The sequence below is a fragment of the Hylobates moloch genome, unplaced genomic scaffold (genome assembly GCF_009828535.3).
Source record: "Hylobates moloch isolate HMO894 unplaced genomic scaffold, HMol_V3 SCAFFOLD_8, whole genome shotgun sequence".
Taxonomy (NCBI): domain Eukaryota; kingdom Metazoa; phylum Chordata; class Mammalia; order Primates; family Hylobatidae; genus Hylobates; species Hylobates moloch.
The window spans coordinates 77,207,803-77,222,500 of record NW_026652283.1 but is presented as its reverse complement, the minus strand read 5'-3'; the positions used below and the strand labels follow the sequence as shown (position 1 = coordinate 77,222,500).

The 14,698-nt window shown below is 52.9% G+C and overlaps 1 protein-coding gene across 2 annotated transcripts; it reads left to right on the top strand.

The window, feature by feature from the left end:
* The first annotated feature begins 19 nt into the window (after positions 1-19).
* On the top strand, positions 20-11,535 carry PPM1M (protein phosphatase, Mg2+/Mn2+ dependent 1M). Of its 2 annotated transcripts, XM_032161368.2 has the most exons (14): positions 20-101; positions 858-1,565; positions 5,893-5,990; positions 6,081-6,192; positions 6,325-6,980; positions 7,633-7,750; positions 7,912-8,166; positions 8,621-8,733; positions 9,096-9,180; positions 9,275-9,393; positions 9,575-9,638; positions 9,892-9,999; positions 10,110-10,258; positions 10,606-11,535. In XM_032161368.2, exons 5-14 carry the CDS (start codon positions 6,757-6,759, stop codon positions 10,748-10,750), a joined length of 1,380 nt encoding a protein of 459 aa, XP_032017259.1. In that variant the 5' UTR covers positions 20-101; positions 858-1,565; positions 5,893-5,990; positions 6,081-6,192; positions 6,325-6,756; the 3' UTR covers positions 10,751-11,535. The 2 variants fall into 2 exon arrangements, with proteins under 2 accessions (XP_032017259.1, XP_032017261.1); XM_032161370.2 differs by lacking the exon at positions 9,892-9,999.
* The last annotated feature ends 3,163 nt before the right edge of the window (positions 11,536-14,698 follow it).

Below are 14,698 nucleotides of genomic sequence, written 5' to 3'. Positions count from 1 at the left end.
TGCGTGGGAGGACGCGCGTGTGTGTCTGTGCGCCCTGATCACGGTGGTCTGTGGGTGGGGCGGATCGTGCGCGCGCGCCCGATCTGTGCGCCCCAAGCCAGGTGGGTCTCCGAATAGGAGCGGGTCCCAGCATACACAGGTTTGCACCCAGGAAGAGGTCTGCCTGTGGATGGGCGCGCCAGCTCTTCCCCAGGGGCCGTTTCCTGAGCGCCTCCCGTGGGGTCCTGGGCACCTCGGGGTGGTCATGGCCGCTAGGCTTTGCCCTCACGGGCTCAGGCCCGCCTTCATCCACTAGATGGAGTGTATGGTGGTGAGAGCCCGTCGAGACAATGTGAGGGGCTGCCAGGAGAAGGCGAAGATTGGAAGCCTAGAGGGGAGAATGAAACAGTCCAGCAGAGTGGAGGGAAAAGTTTTCTTTCTTTCTTTTTTTGTTTTTGTGGTTTTTTTTTTTAATTTGAGATGGAGTTTCGCTCTTGTTGTCCAGGCTGGAGTGCAATGGCGCGACCTCGGCTCACTGCAACCTCCGCCTTCTGGGTTCAAGCGATTCTCCTGCCTCCGCCTCCTGAGTGGCTAGGATTACAGGCATGCGCCACCATGCCTGGCTAATTTTGTATTTTTAGTAGAGACGGGGTTTCTCCGTGTTGGTCAGTCTGATCTCGAACTCCCGACCTCAGGTGATCTGCCCGCCTCGGACTCCCAAAGCGTTGGGATTACAGGCGTGAGCCACTCACTAGTCCCAGCCAGAAAGGTTTTCTGAGAAGAGGGCACTGCATGTGCAAAGGCCCAGAAGTTGAAAGAGGGCCAGAGCCTGGTGAGGAACTTCCCATGTCCTAATGACCTTCTGTGTCTATATCCAGCAGCCTTGCCTTACTGGTACCAGTACCTGCCTGCTGCTACCAACCGGTCAACATGTGGCATCTTCCAGGCCACTGTGATGAGTCAGGGATGAGCATCTGACTCTGGTTGCTCCAATCAGCTTGTCCAGGGGCTTTGGCTGGGAAGATTGGAAAGGAGGCCAGCTTTTTGGGCTGGGGTTGCTTAGAGACATGATGATGAACTGTGTGGCCTACCTGGCATCTGGCCCCAGCTTCAGCTCCGTTTACTGTCTTGCTCCCCACCCTCACTAGCCTGCATTGAGGCCTCCTCTGTGCCCCCCAACCCCTGAGTTTCTCATCCCCAGAGAGCCCAGCATACACAGAATTGAAGGGTTTTCTCATTCATCTTCCTGTGCTCACCCTGAGGACTGGGCCTATGTCATCTGCTAACTACTGTCCCCCTAGCACTCACAGTGGAAAATGGAGTGCTATGCACTCCTGCAGCTTGCCTTCTAGAACAGTTCATGGGCAAGGCCTCCCACACTGAACCCTGCTACAGCCAAATGGTGCCAGCAACACAGAGCTACTTGTTACATCAGCTCAGACTAAGCCACATCCACAGGAGCATTTGGTGATTCCACAGAACCACAAGAGACTTGACCTCCTGGAAACGAATTAACCAAGATTAATGAAACAGATTAAGGTCATGTGCCCTGTAAAAATGTCCCTCACTGGATGAGCTGTGACAAGGTAGGGTACTGCGTGGTCTCCCCGGCTGACCCTCTCCATGGGTCATTCTTTGCTTTTATCACTACCTGGCACATATCTTTACGTATTTGTTTATTGTCTTCCCTCCACCAGTAGTTAGGTGTTTGCCCTTGCTGTATCCCCTGTGCCTAGAACAGTGCCCAACATTGGCAGGTGGCCAATAATTGCAAAATAAGCAAATGTATGAATGAACCATTAGAGGCTTTGTGTTGTACACTTACTACCTGCTGGGCACATTTATTTAATCCTCATGACAGCCCCTGAAGTAGGTGTTACTTTTTCCATCTTAGAGATAAAGACTCTGAGGTTTGGAGAGGTGAAGTGATTTGATCAATGTCACATGGTAGTGAGTGTGCCCAAGAATCATAGTTTCATTTTATTCAAGAAGTTGGGGGCCAGGTGCAGTGGTTCATGCCTGTAATCCCAACACTTTGGGAGGCCAGGGTGGGAAGATCTCTTGAGCCTAGGAGTTTGAGACCAGCCTGGGCAACAACATGGTGAGACTCCATCTCTACAAAAAAAAAAGAATTACTGGTGGCCGGGCGGGGTGGCTCAAGCCTGTAATCCCAGCACTTTGGGAGGCCGAGGCGGGTGGATCACGAGGTCAGGAGATCGAGACCATCCTGGCTAACACGGTGAAACCCCGTCTCTACTAAAAATACAAAAAATTAGCCGGACGTGTTGGCGGGCGCCTGTAGTCCCAGCTACTCGGGAGGCTGAGGCAGGAGAATGGTGTGAACCCGGGAGGCGGAGCTTGCAGTGAGCTGAGATCGCGCCATTGCACTCCAGCCTGGGGGACACAGCATGACTCCGTCTCAAAAAAAAATTATTTTAAAATTAGCCAGGCATGGTGATGTACACCTGTAGTCCCAACTACTCGGCTGAGACAGGAGGACTGCTTGAGGCCAGGAATTCAAGACCAGCCTGGTCAAGATGGCAAGACCCCATCTCTACATATACATATCTATAGATAGATAGATAGATAGATAGATAGATAGATAGATAGATAGATAATTAATAGATATGTATTAGCCAGGCATAGTCACACGTTTGTAGTCCCAGCTGCTTGGGAGGCTAAGGCAGGAGGATCACCTGAGCCCAGGAGTTAAGGGCTGTAGTGAGCTGTGATCACACCACTGCATTCCAGTTTGGGTGACAGAGTGAGACTCTCTAAAAAAATTTAAAAATACTAAAGAAACAAAGGGAGCAGTTTGTAGAATCTTGGAGTGGAGGAAACTTCTGTGTCACCAAACACAGAAACCATCAAAGAAAATCTTTCAGTTCCAAAATTAGTCTATAGAAAAAAAAAAAGAAAATCTTAACCCAAATAAGAGACTGAGGCAAGAGCTTCAATCAATCGAGGTTTACTGAGCCAGAGTTGGAGCATGCCCAGGAAAGCAACACAAGTCACAGAAACGTCTGTGGCCTGTGCTCTCCCAAGAAGTTTTCAGGAGGCTCAATATTTGTACATTTCTTTAAAGGGGAGAAGACAGTGAGGCAAATGGTTATGTTTTTGTGAGACTCTTAATTAGTGTCCCGTAAATCTAGGCTATATGGAAGATAGGGTGAACACTGGAAGAACAGGGAGTAACAGAAGAGCCAATTATGCAGAGGTCTCAGGGTAGGTGGAGGAATAATTGATCTCATCCTATCCTTGTTCTGCATCCGGGCAGATAAACTTGTAATTGACATTGTCAGTGTGAAATTTAACAGACTTTGGTTTTAGGAGTTAGGTTTAGGTTGCAGACCTAAAGTTGCAGTTGACATGTCCTTGTTTTATAGGAGGATATACATCCTGAAAGTTTTAGGGACTGGCAAAGAATTTACTGCTGAGCAATTTGTGAATGCAGTCACCTGGAGATTCATGAGGCTTTTTGCCTTTTTGTGGGGATCTGGTTAATGCATAATATTTTGACACAATTTTGCAAGGTAACAGGTATCCATTTGGGAAAAGAATGACAGTTTTGGAGAACATTAGTTCTACAGCATAGAATGAAGTGTTGCCGGAATAAAATTAAAAAAAAAAAAAAAAAAAGGCTGGGTGCGGTGGCTCATGCCTGTAATCCTAGCATGCCTGTAATCCCAGCACTTTGGGAGGCCGAGGTGGGTGGATCACCTGAGGTCAGGAGTTCCAGACCAGCCTGACCAATATGGGGAAACTCCGTCTCTACTAAAAATACAAAAATTAGCTGGGCATGGTGGCGGGTGCCTGTAATCCCAGCTACTGGGGAGGCTTAGGCAGAAGAATTGCTTGAACCCGGGAGGCGGAGGTTGCAGTGAGCCGAGATCGTGCCACTGCACTCCAGCCTGGGTGACAGAGCAAGACTCTGTCTCAAAAAAAAAAAAAAAAGGAATGCCAGTGTTGTGTGACTCAGTCTCCACGCTTAACTCTCCCTTTAGCATAACAAATTTGGGGGTCCTAAAGTTTTTATTTTCCTTTATGAAAAGATCAATAATGCATTTGCATTAAAAATAAAGTCTATATGGAAAAAGCCACCATCACAGCCAAAACACAAATAACAAACAGTAACTTGTTACAAACAGCATACTTGTAACTCATTTCAAAATAAAGAGCTGATTTCTCTAATATATAAAGAGCTCTCATAGGTCAATAAGAAAAAGACCAATGGTAGCCAGGCGTGGTGGCACATGCCTGTAATCCCAGCTACTCAGGAGGCTGAGGCAGGAGAATTGCTTGAGCCCAGGAGGCAGAGGTTGTGGGGAGTGGAGATCACACCATTGCACTTCAGCCTGGGCGAAAAGAGCAAAACTCCGTATCAAAAAAAAAAAAGAAAAAGAAAAAGACGAATGGCCCAGTAGAAAGTGTGGCAAAGGATACAAACAGACCATTCACAGAAAAAGATAGATAAATAATATCTCTCAGGAAAGTACCTCCCAGTCACCCTTTCTTCGAAAGCTGTTGAAGGATGCACTTCAGCAAAATGAGGGAGTAAACCAAGAGACATAGGCTTAAGATCCAGGCAAGAGTGAGGTGCTCAGGAGCCCTGGTAGCCAGAAAAGCCTGGTGGCACTGAAGGAACACTCAGGCCACCTTGTAACAGAGGGGATGGGATTGCCATGTGGTTCCACATGGCTCTGAAAATAGGCAATGGCTAAGCTGTGCAACAGACTGCCTATGACATCTGGTTGCCCAGAGCTTCTGTGAAAATACTTTAGGACACGGCTTTCCCCCACCCAGGGGTGGGTTGGGGAATAGAGTGTATGCACTTTGTTCTGTCCAATTTTAGACTTTAAAATCCTCTGAGGCATCAACTGGTGAGGGTGAGGAAGTGACCCCATAGACTGAATTGGGCCTGCCCCACCCTGGTACATTTCTGTTCTGTCACAGTGACAGTTCTCAGATCAGAGGTCCTTTGGGAAACTTTATCTGACGTCGCCCCTATCCCCTTGCCAGCTGGATGAAGCAGCATCCACCAGAACTGCTACCATCACTGCAGGGGGCTCGGTGGGCAGAGGCCTGGCTAATCTCCATTAGCACTGTGTTCCTGTGCCCAGTGTGGCCTTCAGTCAATCAGCCCCCAGGCTGCTCTGGGACTGAGTCATCGGAGGGAGTGGGTGTTGAGCACAGCTCCCTGCCCTAAGAACCTTCCTTCTTGGGCCCGAGGAACTCCCACTGGGGCAGGGCTAGCTGCTGGGAGGAAGTGGGGCCTACTGAGCGTCTGCCTGGGCTAGGGAGTGGAGGTGAAGGTGGACTCCTCATATAGCTCATATGGGGGCACTGGGCTGTGGAGCCTTAGCCGCTTTCAATTGGCAAGCCCTGGCTTCCTGGAGGAGGAAAGGGGAAGAGAAGTGCCCTGGGGGCGAGGATTGAGTCAGCTGCATTGTCATAATGGAAATAGTACAGCCCTGGGTGTCCAAGACTTCCCTTCCATGGGCCTCAGAATCGTCCATATGAAGTAACACTCTTTTTTCTTTCTTTCTTTTTTTTTTTTTTGAGACTGAGTCTCGCTCTATCGCCCTGGCTGGAGTGCAGTGGCTCCATCTCGGCTCACTGCAACTTCTGCCTCCTGGGTTCAACCGATTCTTGTGCCCCAGCCTTCTGAGTAACTGGGATTACAGGCGCACACCACCATGTCTGACTAATTTTTGTATTTTTAGTACAGACGGGGTTTCACCATATTGGCCAGGCTGGTCTCGAACTCCTGACCTCAAGTGATCCACCCGCCTCGGCCTCCCAAAGCACTGGGATTACAGGCGTGAGCCACTGCCTCCGGTCAAAGTAACACTTTTGCACAGGGAGTTGGACTTGAGTGACAAACGGGTGACAAAGTGCTTTGTTAACTCGCAGATGTGAAGGGGACACTGCCGCTGACCGCCTGGTGACAGCTAGCCAGTGGTTGAGAGACCGCAAGATGGTTCCTCGTCTTTCACTTCCCTTCGTCCCAGGTCTGAACTCGGACCAGCTGGAGCCTTTGGGGGACCACGGATTCCCCTTTACACTCACACGCATTTCTCTTGTCCGTCACTCACTCACAGTCCAGTAAGGATCCTGCTGTCTATTCCGCAAAGACATCTTGAATGCAGGGACAGCCATGTGGAAGACTGTCCTCGAGGGTGGCAGCAGCCTCTCAGGACGGGGAAAGCCAAGGTGACCACTAAGTCCGTCTGGGGTGGAGAAGATTGAAGGCCACCTGAAGGAACCTGTGCTCGGTGGCATTTACTTAATGGGCAGGTCTGACACCTCCCAGCTCATCTTGTCCCCATCTTCCCCTTGCGTCAGGTCCCCACCCAGCAGGAGGAGGTCCGAGGCTCTGCGCGACGCTGGCCCCGCGGAGTGTGGGGGACTTTTCCTCTCAACCACCAGTGCCCTGCAAGCGTGGGTGAACAGTCCTCCCTGGCTACTGTGGGATGCTGGGCAGGCGACTTCGCTTCTCTGGGCCTCGGTTTTCCTGCTTGTCAAATGGGGCTGATGCTGGCGTGGGCTTCTTCGGGCGGTCGCAAGGGTTGACCCCTGGAGTCAACGAGCCAGCCACGCACGCACTCCCGGGCGGAGGTCGGGGCCTGGGGGCGTCACCTCCCGCCTACGCGCCCCCGGCCCCGCCTCCCGCCGGCGCACCCCTCCCCCGGCCCCGCCCCCGGCCCGCTTCCTCCTCCCGCGGGCGGCGCAGCCCTAGCGCCCCGCGCTCCGCGGGCAGCCCCCTGCCGCCGCGCCATGTCCGCCGGCTGGTTCCGGCGCCGCTTCCTGCCTGGGGAGCCGCTCCCCGCGCCGCGGCCGCCCGGGCCGCGTGCCAGCCCCGTGCCCTACCGACGGCCCCGCTTCCTGCGCGGCTCCAGCTCCAGCCCTGGGGCAGCCGACGCCTCGCGCCGCCCAGACTCCCGGGCCGTGCGCAGCCCGGCACGAGGACGCACGCTACCCTGGAATGCAGGCTACGCCGAGTGAGTGCCCCTCCCCAACCCCCAGCTCGGGCGCGGGCCTGAGCCCGCTTCGGGTCCTGCGCCGGCCTAGGAAGTGGGAGGAGCTGAGTGAGTGACAGCCCCCACCCACCTGTGGACAGCCCCTTCTTGCCCTCACCTCCGAATCCTGACAACTTCCCCATCATCCCGACCCAGCGTTTTCCTTGGGATTCCGACCTCCCCCTCAGAGAAGACAGGAGGAGGTCGGGAAGGACCTGCAGCCCAGGGGCTTCCAAGATGAGGCCCAGAGACTCGGTAGAATTCCAGCATTCGGGGCTTTGAAGATTTCCCCTCGCCCCCTACCCCCACCATCTCACCCTGGGTATGACCTGCGCTGTATGGGACAGGGCTTTGGGCTGCGACAGGACAGGGACAGGACCGGAACCTACCCTTACCTTCTAGCCCTGGGTCACCAGGTAGGCTCCAGAGGAGCTGAGCCCTGACTTTTACCTTAGCCGTGAGGCCACTGAAGTTAGGAAGCTTATATCGTGGTTGTCTAAATGTGTGTTAGGGACGGCACTGGGGAGCTGTTGCCCCAGAGGGAGGGGTCCTCTCCCTGTGCTGGCTCGGGTCCCTGTGCCCATGGGGACATAGGTGTGTCCCTGGAGGGTCGCTTACCATTTCCCGGCCTCAGGATTATCAATGCAGAGAAATCTGAATTCAATGAGGATCAAGCTGCCTGTGGGAAGCTGTGCATCCGGAGATGTGAGTTTGGGGCTGAAGAAGAGTGGCTGACCCTGTGCCCAGAGGAGGTGAGTGCAGTCTGAGTTCTTGGCTGGAATCCCTTCTACAGGCTGGGGCTACGACCTGCAGGCTGAAGTTCTTACCCTGCTGCCCCAGGTCCTAGTTAGGTTGCGTCAGGGGACAACTGGGGAAGTCAGGCAGAGGCTGACACTGAGCCTTTCCTGTGCAGTTCCTGACAGGCCATTACTGGGCACTGTTCGATGGGCACGGCGGTCCTGCAGCAGCTATCTTGGCTGCCAACACCCTGCACTCCTGCTTGCGCCAGCAGCTGGAGGCCGTGGTAGAAGGCTTGGTGGCCACTCAGCCCCCCATGCACCTCAGTGGCCGCTGCATCTGCCCCAGTGACCCTCAGTTTGTGGAGGAAAAGGGCATCAGGGCAGAAGACTTGGTGATCGGGGCATTGGAGAGTGCCTTTCAGGAATGTGTGAGTTTGTGGCTTTTGGCTGGGGAAGAAGTGGAGATTTTGCCCCTAGGGATCTCGGGAAATGGCATCTCTGTATACCCATGGTCATCACACCAGATCCTTGGATTGGGAGGATGAGATTGGGTTGGTTGGATTGTTACTAACGGCCATCACTATCAGCATAACCCTTCTCATTTATCCAGTGCCTACTGTGTGCTAACTGCTTTTACCTGCATCATCTAATTGAATACCCTATTGGTCCTTGGTGCAGGGGCTGGTTTCTCTTCCTATTTTGAGTAGCACTTCCCTTGTCTAGATCTCCTGACTGCAGGGATCTTGGAGGCATGGCTGGACTTTGGGCTGGGACTGTCAGGCCTGCTGGTGGAAGTGAACTGTAGGGTAGGGTGGGGATTGAGAGACAAAGCAGTATGGTGGCAGAACAGGCAGCAGCTAAAGTGGCCTCGGTTTGCCCCAGGATGAGGTGATCGGGCGGGAGCTGGAGGCCTCAGGCCAGGTGGGCGGCTGCACAGCCCTGGTGGCTGTGTCCCTGCAGGGAAAGCTGTACGTGGCCAATGCTGGGGATAGCAGGTGAGTGAGTCACCCCTTGGAGGGTGGGCAAGGGTGGGATGGGGAGGGCACAAGTAGCAATGGGGACAAGCAAAGGTGGCTAGAAGTGGAGGGATAGTAGGAAGGATTGACTGGCTGAATTGTGTGTGTACTTGGTATGTGTCGAGTGTGGACAGTGGCTGCTGGGGAGGGCAGGGACCTCAAAGGCCCCGCTAAAGGGCTAAGCCTTCACCCTTGCAGGTCTTAGGTAGTCACGGAGGGCTTTAAGGGATCATCATGGACAGAGCTGGGTCCTGGTGGTTGGAGGAGGGACTGGTAGGAGGGTGGCCATGGGTGAGGGTGGAGGCCCCCTCCTAGACCTCTCCCTTCTCTCCTCAATCCAGGGCCATCTTGGTGCGGAGAGATGAGATACGGCCACTGAGCTTCGAGTTCACCCCAGAGACTGAGCGGCAGCGGATCCAGCAGCTGGTAGGTGCCCTTGGCAGCATGGAGGCTGTGAAGCCCCAACTCCTGGGTCCAGGGCCATAAGAAGTATGACCTGAGCGCAGCCTCCCCACCCCAGGCCTTTGTCTACCCTGAGCTTCTGGCTGGCGAGTTCACCCGACTGGAGTTCCCTCGGCGGCTGAAGGGGGATGACTTGGGACAGAAGGTTTTGTTCAGGGATCACCACATGAGTGGCTGGTGAGTGGGGATGGGGGACAGGTGGGAAGGGAGACCCCTGGGATCCAGGCCCAGCTGTATGGCCTGGGGCCCCCCTCCACCTTGGCAGGGTGGCTGTGAGGGTGTGACAGCTGGGCCCTGAGTTGGGGAAAGATGAGATGGGGCACAGGGCTTGGGTTGATGCTGGCTCTGCTCCTGGTAGGAGCTACAAACGTGTGGAGAAATCTGATCTCAAGTACCCACTGATCCACGGACAGGGTAGGCAGGTCAGTGCCCGGTCCCCCTCAACCCCAAGAATCCTTCTTCATTGTCCCCTGCAGAGGTGGGAGCTCCTTTGCCTCTTGCTGGTAGCTGTGGCTGGCGGCCTGGGATTTGCTCTGAGACTAGGAATTTTCTCTCAATCCAAGGCTTCCAAGGGCCACAGTCCACCTCTCCCTGTGTGCTCTGCAGTGCTAGGGCCTGGTACTTGTGCATTTGCTGGAGCCGTTTGCCATCGCTTCACACCTCACTTTCCCTCAGGCTCGGTTACTAGGAACACTGGCTGTCTCCCGGGGCCTGGGAGACCATCAGCTCAGAGTCCTGGACACGAACATCCAGCTCAAGCCCTTCTTGCTCTCTGTCCCACAGGTAAGGAGGCAACGCTGTCCAACCCAGCTTCCATCTGCCTAGAAAGGCAGACAGTGAGGCTGGTGGGAGTCAGGAAGGGAGTGTGCAGGATCCTCAGGCTTAACTTGTAGGTGACTGTGCTGGATGTGGACCAGCTGGAGCTACAGGAGGATGATGTGGTTGTCATGGCGACTGATGGACTCTGGGATGTCCTGTCCAACGAGCAGGTGGCATGGCTGGTGCGGAGCTTCCTCCCTGGGAACCAAGAGGACCCACACAGGTACTGTAGCTGCTGGGGACCTGCCTGGGCCTGGGTTGGTGCCAGCAGCAAGCCCAAGTAGTTATGGCTGAGAAGACAGAGCACTGACAATGAGCTGGCAGCTGGCCAGGATCAGGGCTGTCTGAAGCTTCTTGGAGGAGGAGGGGAGACCGTGGGTTCCAAAAACCACTGGATCTAGACTCTCATGGTCCAGCCCGTGGCCCTCCCAGACTTGCTGCTTGCTTGGTCCACAGTCGGACTGCATTGCTTGGGTCCCCATGTTCAGCCTTGTGCAGTGAGTTCTCCTAAGGTCTGGCCTTGCCCCTTTGCTCTGCCCCTGAAGTCTATCTGCAGGATGGTCTTCACAGGTTCTCAAAGCTGGCCCAGATGCTGATACACAGCACACAGGGAAAGGAAGACAGTCCCACAGAGGAAGGGCAGGTGTCCTACGATGATGTCTCTGTGTTCGTGATTCCCTTGCACAGTCAGGGCCAAGAGAGCAGTGGCCACTGAGGATTCAAGACACTGTATCCCAGAACTGCTCTAGTGCCCGGGTGTGGTCTGGGCATCCCTCCACTGTGACCAAGAGCGAATCCTGCCTGCCCTATCCCTAGCCACAGCCCAGTGCTCTCACTATCCACCTCAACACACATCCATCTCAAGAGGAACATTTATACCAGGCAGTCAGAGCTGGAAGTGTATGGAGAGCCCAGCCCACCAGGTCCTGCCTTTTGCAGTGATAACCTTCTCTGGCAGAGTGACTTTACAACTTAACTAGGAAACCCATGTGAGGCTCCTCAGACAGGATCTTCAACAGCCCAAAGTATCATTCTCAGATAGGGGCACCCAGGCTAAGGGTATTAGCCAAAGATGCCAGGATGAGCAGCTAGCCCATGTTTAGATCCAGGTCTCCAATTCATAGATGTCAGGGCATGTGTTCAACAACCCCCAAAGTCCATGCAGGGTGGCTTGTAGAAACCGTTGGGCAGCCTCATGTCTGCTAAAACAGCCATCTTCAAGACAGCCCCTGAAACGAGACCAGTTCAGGTCCTGCCCTGCTGTTCTTTGCTGGAGATGAGGAACAGGCGCTGGGGCTAAAGTTTGGAGTAGAGCACAAGGGACAAGAGGAACTCTTGGAGTTGGCTGGGTGAGAGGGCTCTCCATTTGCTACCTGTAGTAGCCTGCCTCCTAACTGGTTGCTTCTCCCTAGTTCCAGCCCTGCCCTGGTCTGATGCCCCAACACTGCCCTTGCTTTGTTTTCCCTGTCACCTCCTTATTATTAAATGTTTTCTACAGAAGAGCCTTGTGAGTCATGAATTGCTGTACAGCTTGGATTAAGGATACCTATTGCTATTTCTTGTTACCTTTCAGTGGATTAGTTTTAGCTCCACCTTGTAAGCCTGCATATAATCAGGACTATGTTTTCTTTGCAGTTTCCCTAGTTCTCAGCTTGGGTGAGCCCCAGTGAGATAATTTTTGGCCAGGAAACAGAAAAGTCTCTACCACCACTTTTTTTTTTTTTCCTTTTGAGATGGAGTCTCGCTCTGTCACCCAGGCTGGAGTGCGGTGGCATGGTATAGGCTCACTGCAACCTCCAACCTCCACCTCCCGGGTTCAAGCCATTCTCCTGCCTCAGCTTCCCAAGTAGCTGGGATTGAAGACATGTGCCATCACATTCAGCTAATTTTTGTATTTTTAGTAGAGACAGGGTTTCACCATGTTGGCCAGGCTGGTCTTGAATGCGACTCCAAGTGATCTACCTGCCTCAGCCTCCAAAGTGCTGGGGTTACAGGTGTGAGCCACCGCACTAGCTTTTTGTTTTGTTTTGTTTTGTTTTTTTTGGGAGACAGGGTCTCACTCTGTCACCCAGGTTGGAGTGCAGTGGTGTGATCAAAGCTCACTGCAGTTTTGACCTCCTGGGCTCAAGTGATCCTCCCACCTCAGCACTCCAAGTAGCCGGGACCACAGATACGCACCACCACACCCTGCTAACTTTTTATTTTTTGTAGAGACAGGGTCTGTGTTGCCCAGACTGGCTCAAACTCCTGGATGCAAGTGATAATCCCACCTCAGCCTCTCTGGGATTACAGGCGTGAGCGACCATGCCCAGCCTCCACTACTTGTAGGCTCTGGGCTTGAGATACTGCAAGGGTGGTCTTTTCACTTAAAAAAAAAAAAATAAAATGTAGGGCCAGGTATGGTGGCTCACACCTGTAATCCCAGCACTTTGGAAGGCTGAAGCAGGCCGATCGTGAAGTCAGTTCAAGACCAGCCTGGCCAATATGGTGAAACCGTCTCTACTAAAAATACAAAAATTAGCCAGGCATGGTCACGCGTGCCTGTAGTACCAGCTGCTCAGGAGGCTGAGGCAGAAGAATCGTTTGAACCTGGGAGGTGGAGGTTGCAGTAAGCTGAGATTGTGCCACTGCATTCCAGCCTGGGCAACAGAGCGAGACTCCATCTCAAAAAACTAAAAAGTAATGAGACAGGGTCTATTTTGCCCAGGATAGTCTCAAACTGCTGGGTTCAAGCAGTCCTCCCAGCCTGTAGCTGGAAGGACTAAGGACTAAGCTGGAAGGAAAAAGTCACAGTGTAGATGTACACTGTGACTTTTTCACTTACTTTTGAATGCAAATTTCCATAAAGCTAGAATTAGCTGGATAAAAGTTAGGGCCTTAGGGCTTGCTGTTTAATAAGCAGCTTAGTTCATCTTCTCCAAAAAGACTATGCTGTCATCTTGGCTGGGCACAGTGGCTCATGCCTATAATCCCAGGACTTTGGGAGGCTGAGGCAGGCAGATCACTTGAGCTCAGGAGTTTGAGACCATCCTGAACAATATAGTGAAACCCCATCTCTATCAAAAATACAGAAAATTAGCAGGGCATGGTGATATATGCCTGTGGTCCCAGCTACTTGGGAGGCTGAGGTGGGAGGATCACCCAAACCCAGGAGGTGGAGGTTGCAGTGAGCGGAGATTGTGCCACTCCACTCCAGCCCGGGCAACACAGTGAGATTCTGTCTCAAAAAATAAAAATAAAAAATAAAAATAAAAAAATAAAAAACGGGGCCTGGTGTGGTGGCTCAGGCATGTCATCCAGCACTTTGGGAGGCTGAGCAGGCGGGATCACCTGAGATCTGGAGTTTGAGACCAGCCTGACCAACATGTTGAAACCCTGTCTCTACTAAAAATACAAAATTAGCCAGGTGCGGTGGCGCATGCCTGTAATCCCAGCTACTCGGGAGGCTGAGGCAGGAGAATCGCTTGAACCCGGGAGGGAGAGGTTGCAGTGAGCCAAGATCGCACCGTTGTACTCCAGCCTGGGCAACAAGAGCAAAACTCTGTCTCAAAAACAAAACAACACAAAACAAAAAACAAAACAAAACAAAACAAAACCAGCTATGCTGTCAACTAGAACGTACCAAAGCTCAAGTGCTCAGGAATTATCTATTGAATTACAACCGCCTTCATGACCTCAGCTTTACTTGACCCTTCCCTGATTTACTCCTACTTTATAATTTAGGTGAATTCTCTTACCAGGCAACTGACAGCCCAAAATTGCAGCCAAGAATATCCAACAGGTCACAGAGCCAATGGTAAAACCTGTATAATTAACTCAACTCAACTGAGAGGCTCTCAGAACCCACCCCACCCCAGCTTTTTTTTTGTTTGAGATGGAGCTTCGCTCTTGTCGCCCAGGCTGGAGTGCAATGGTGCAATCTCAGCTCACTGCAACCTCTAGCCTCCTGGGTTCAAGTGATTCTCCTGCCTCAGCCTCCTGAATAGTTGGAATTACAGGCACACACCACCACACCCAATATTTTTAGTAGAGATGGGGTTTCATTATGTTGGCCAGCCTGGTCTCAAACTCCTGACCCCAGGTGATCCACCCACCTCGGTCTCCCAAAGTGCTGGGATTACAGGCGTGAGCCACTGCGCCCGGCCTCAGACCCCCTTTCCTACCCATTAACTCTAGATTTCATTTCCTACACGTTCTCCAGGGAAGACTGGAAAAACCGCATCAGACATTTCCCACTGCTATATTCCACAGTGCAGGACTTCAGGGTTGAACCTGTCCACAGCTGGGCCCTATGGTAGTCTCGCCAGAACTCCTCTAGCCAGGCAGCTTGAGTGCTGTCGTACCAGCCTGTAGGAGTGTCACTTCCTCTTTCCTCACCACAGCCCCCACTACCTCACCACTCCGCCTGAGCAAAAAAAAAAAAGTGTGGGCAGCATCCTGTGCCTGCTTCTCTTACCCACATCAACTGCTGAGCCAGCTCGCCCCCACAGCCTGCTTGCCTAGCTTGCTACCATGCCTGCTGTTGTTCTCACATCACAAGGCTGAATGAAGCCTGGGGAGTGGGTGAAGTGGGTCTTTGAGTTGCAAGCAGGCCAGAGACCAGAGTGGCTGCTGTAAGGGCAGCCATGCTCACCTACTTCTTCATGTCTCCCAGCAGAGCTGA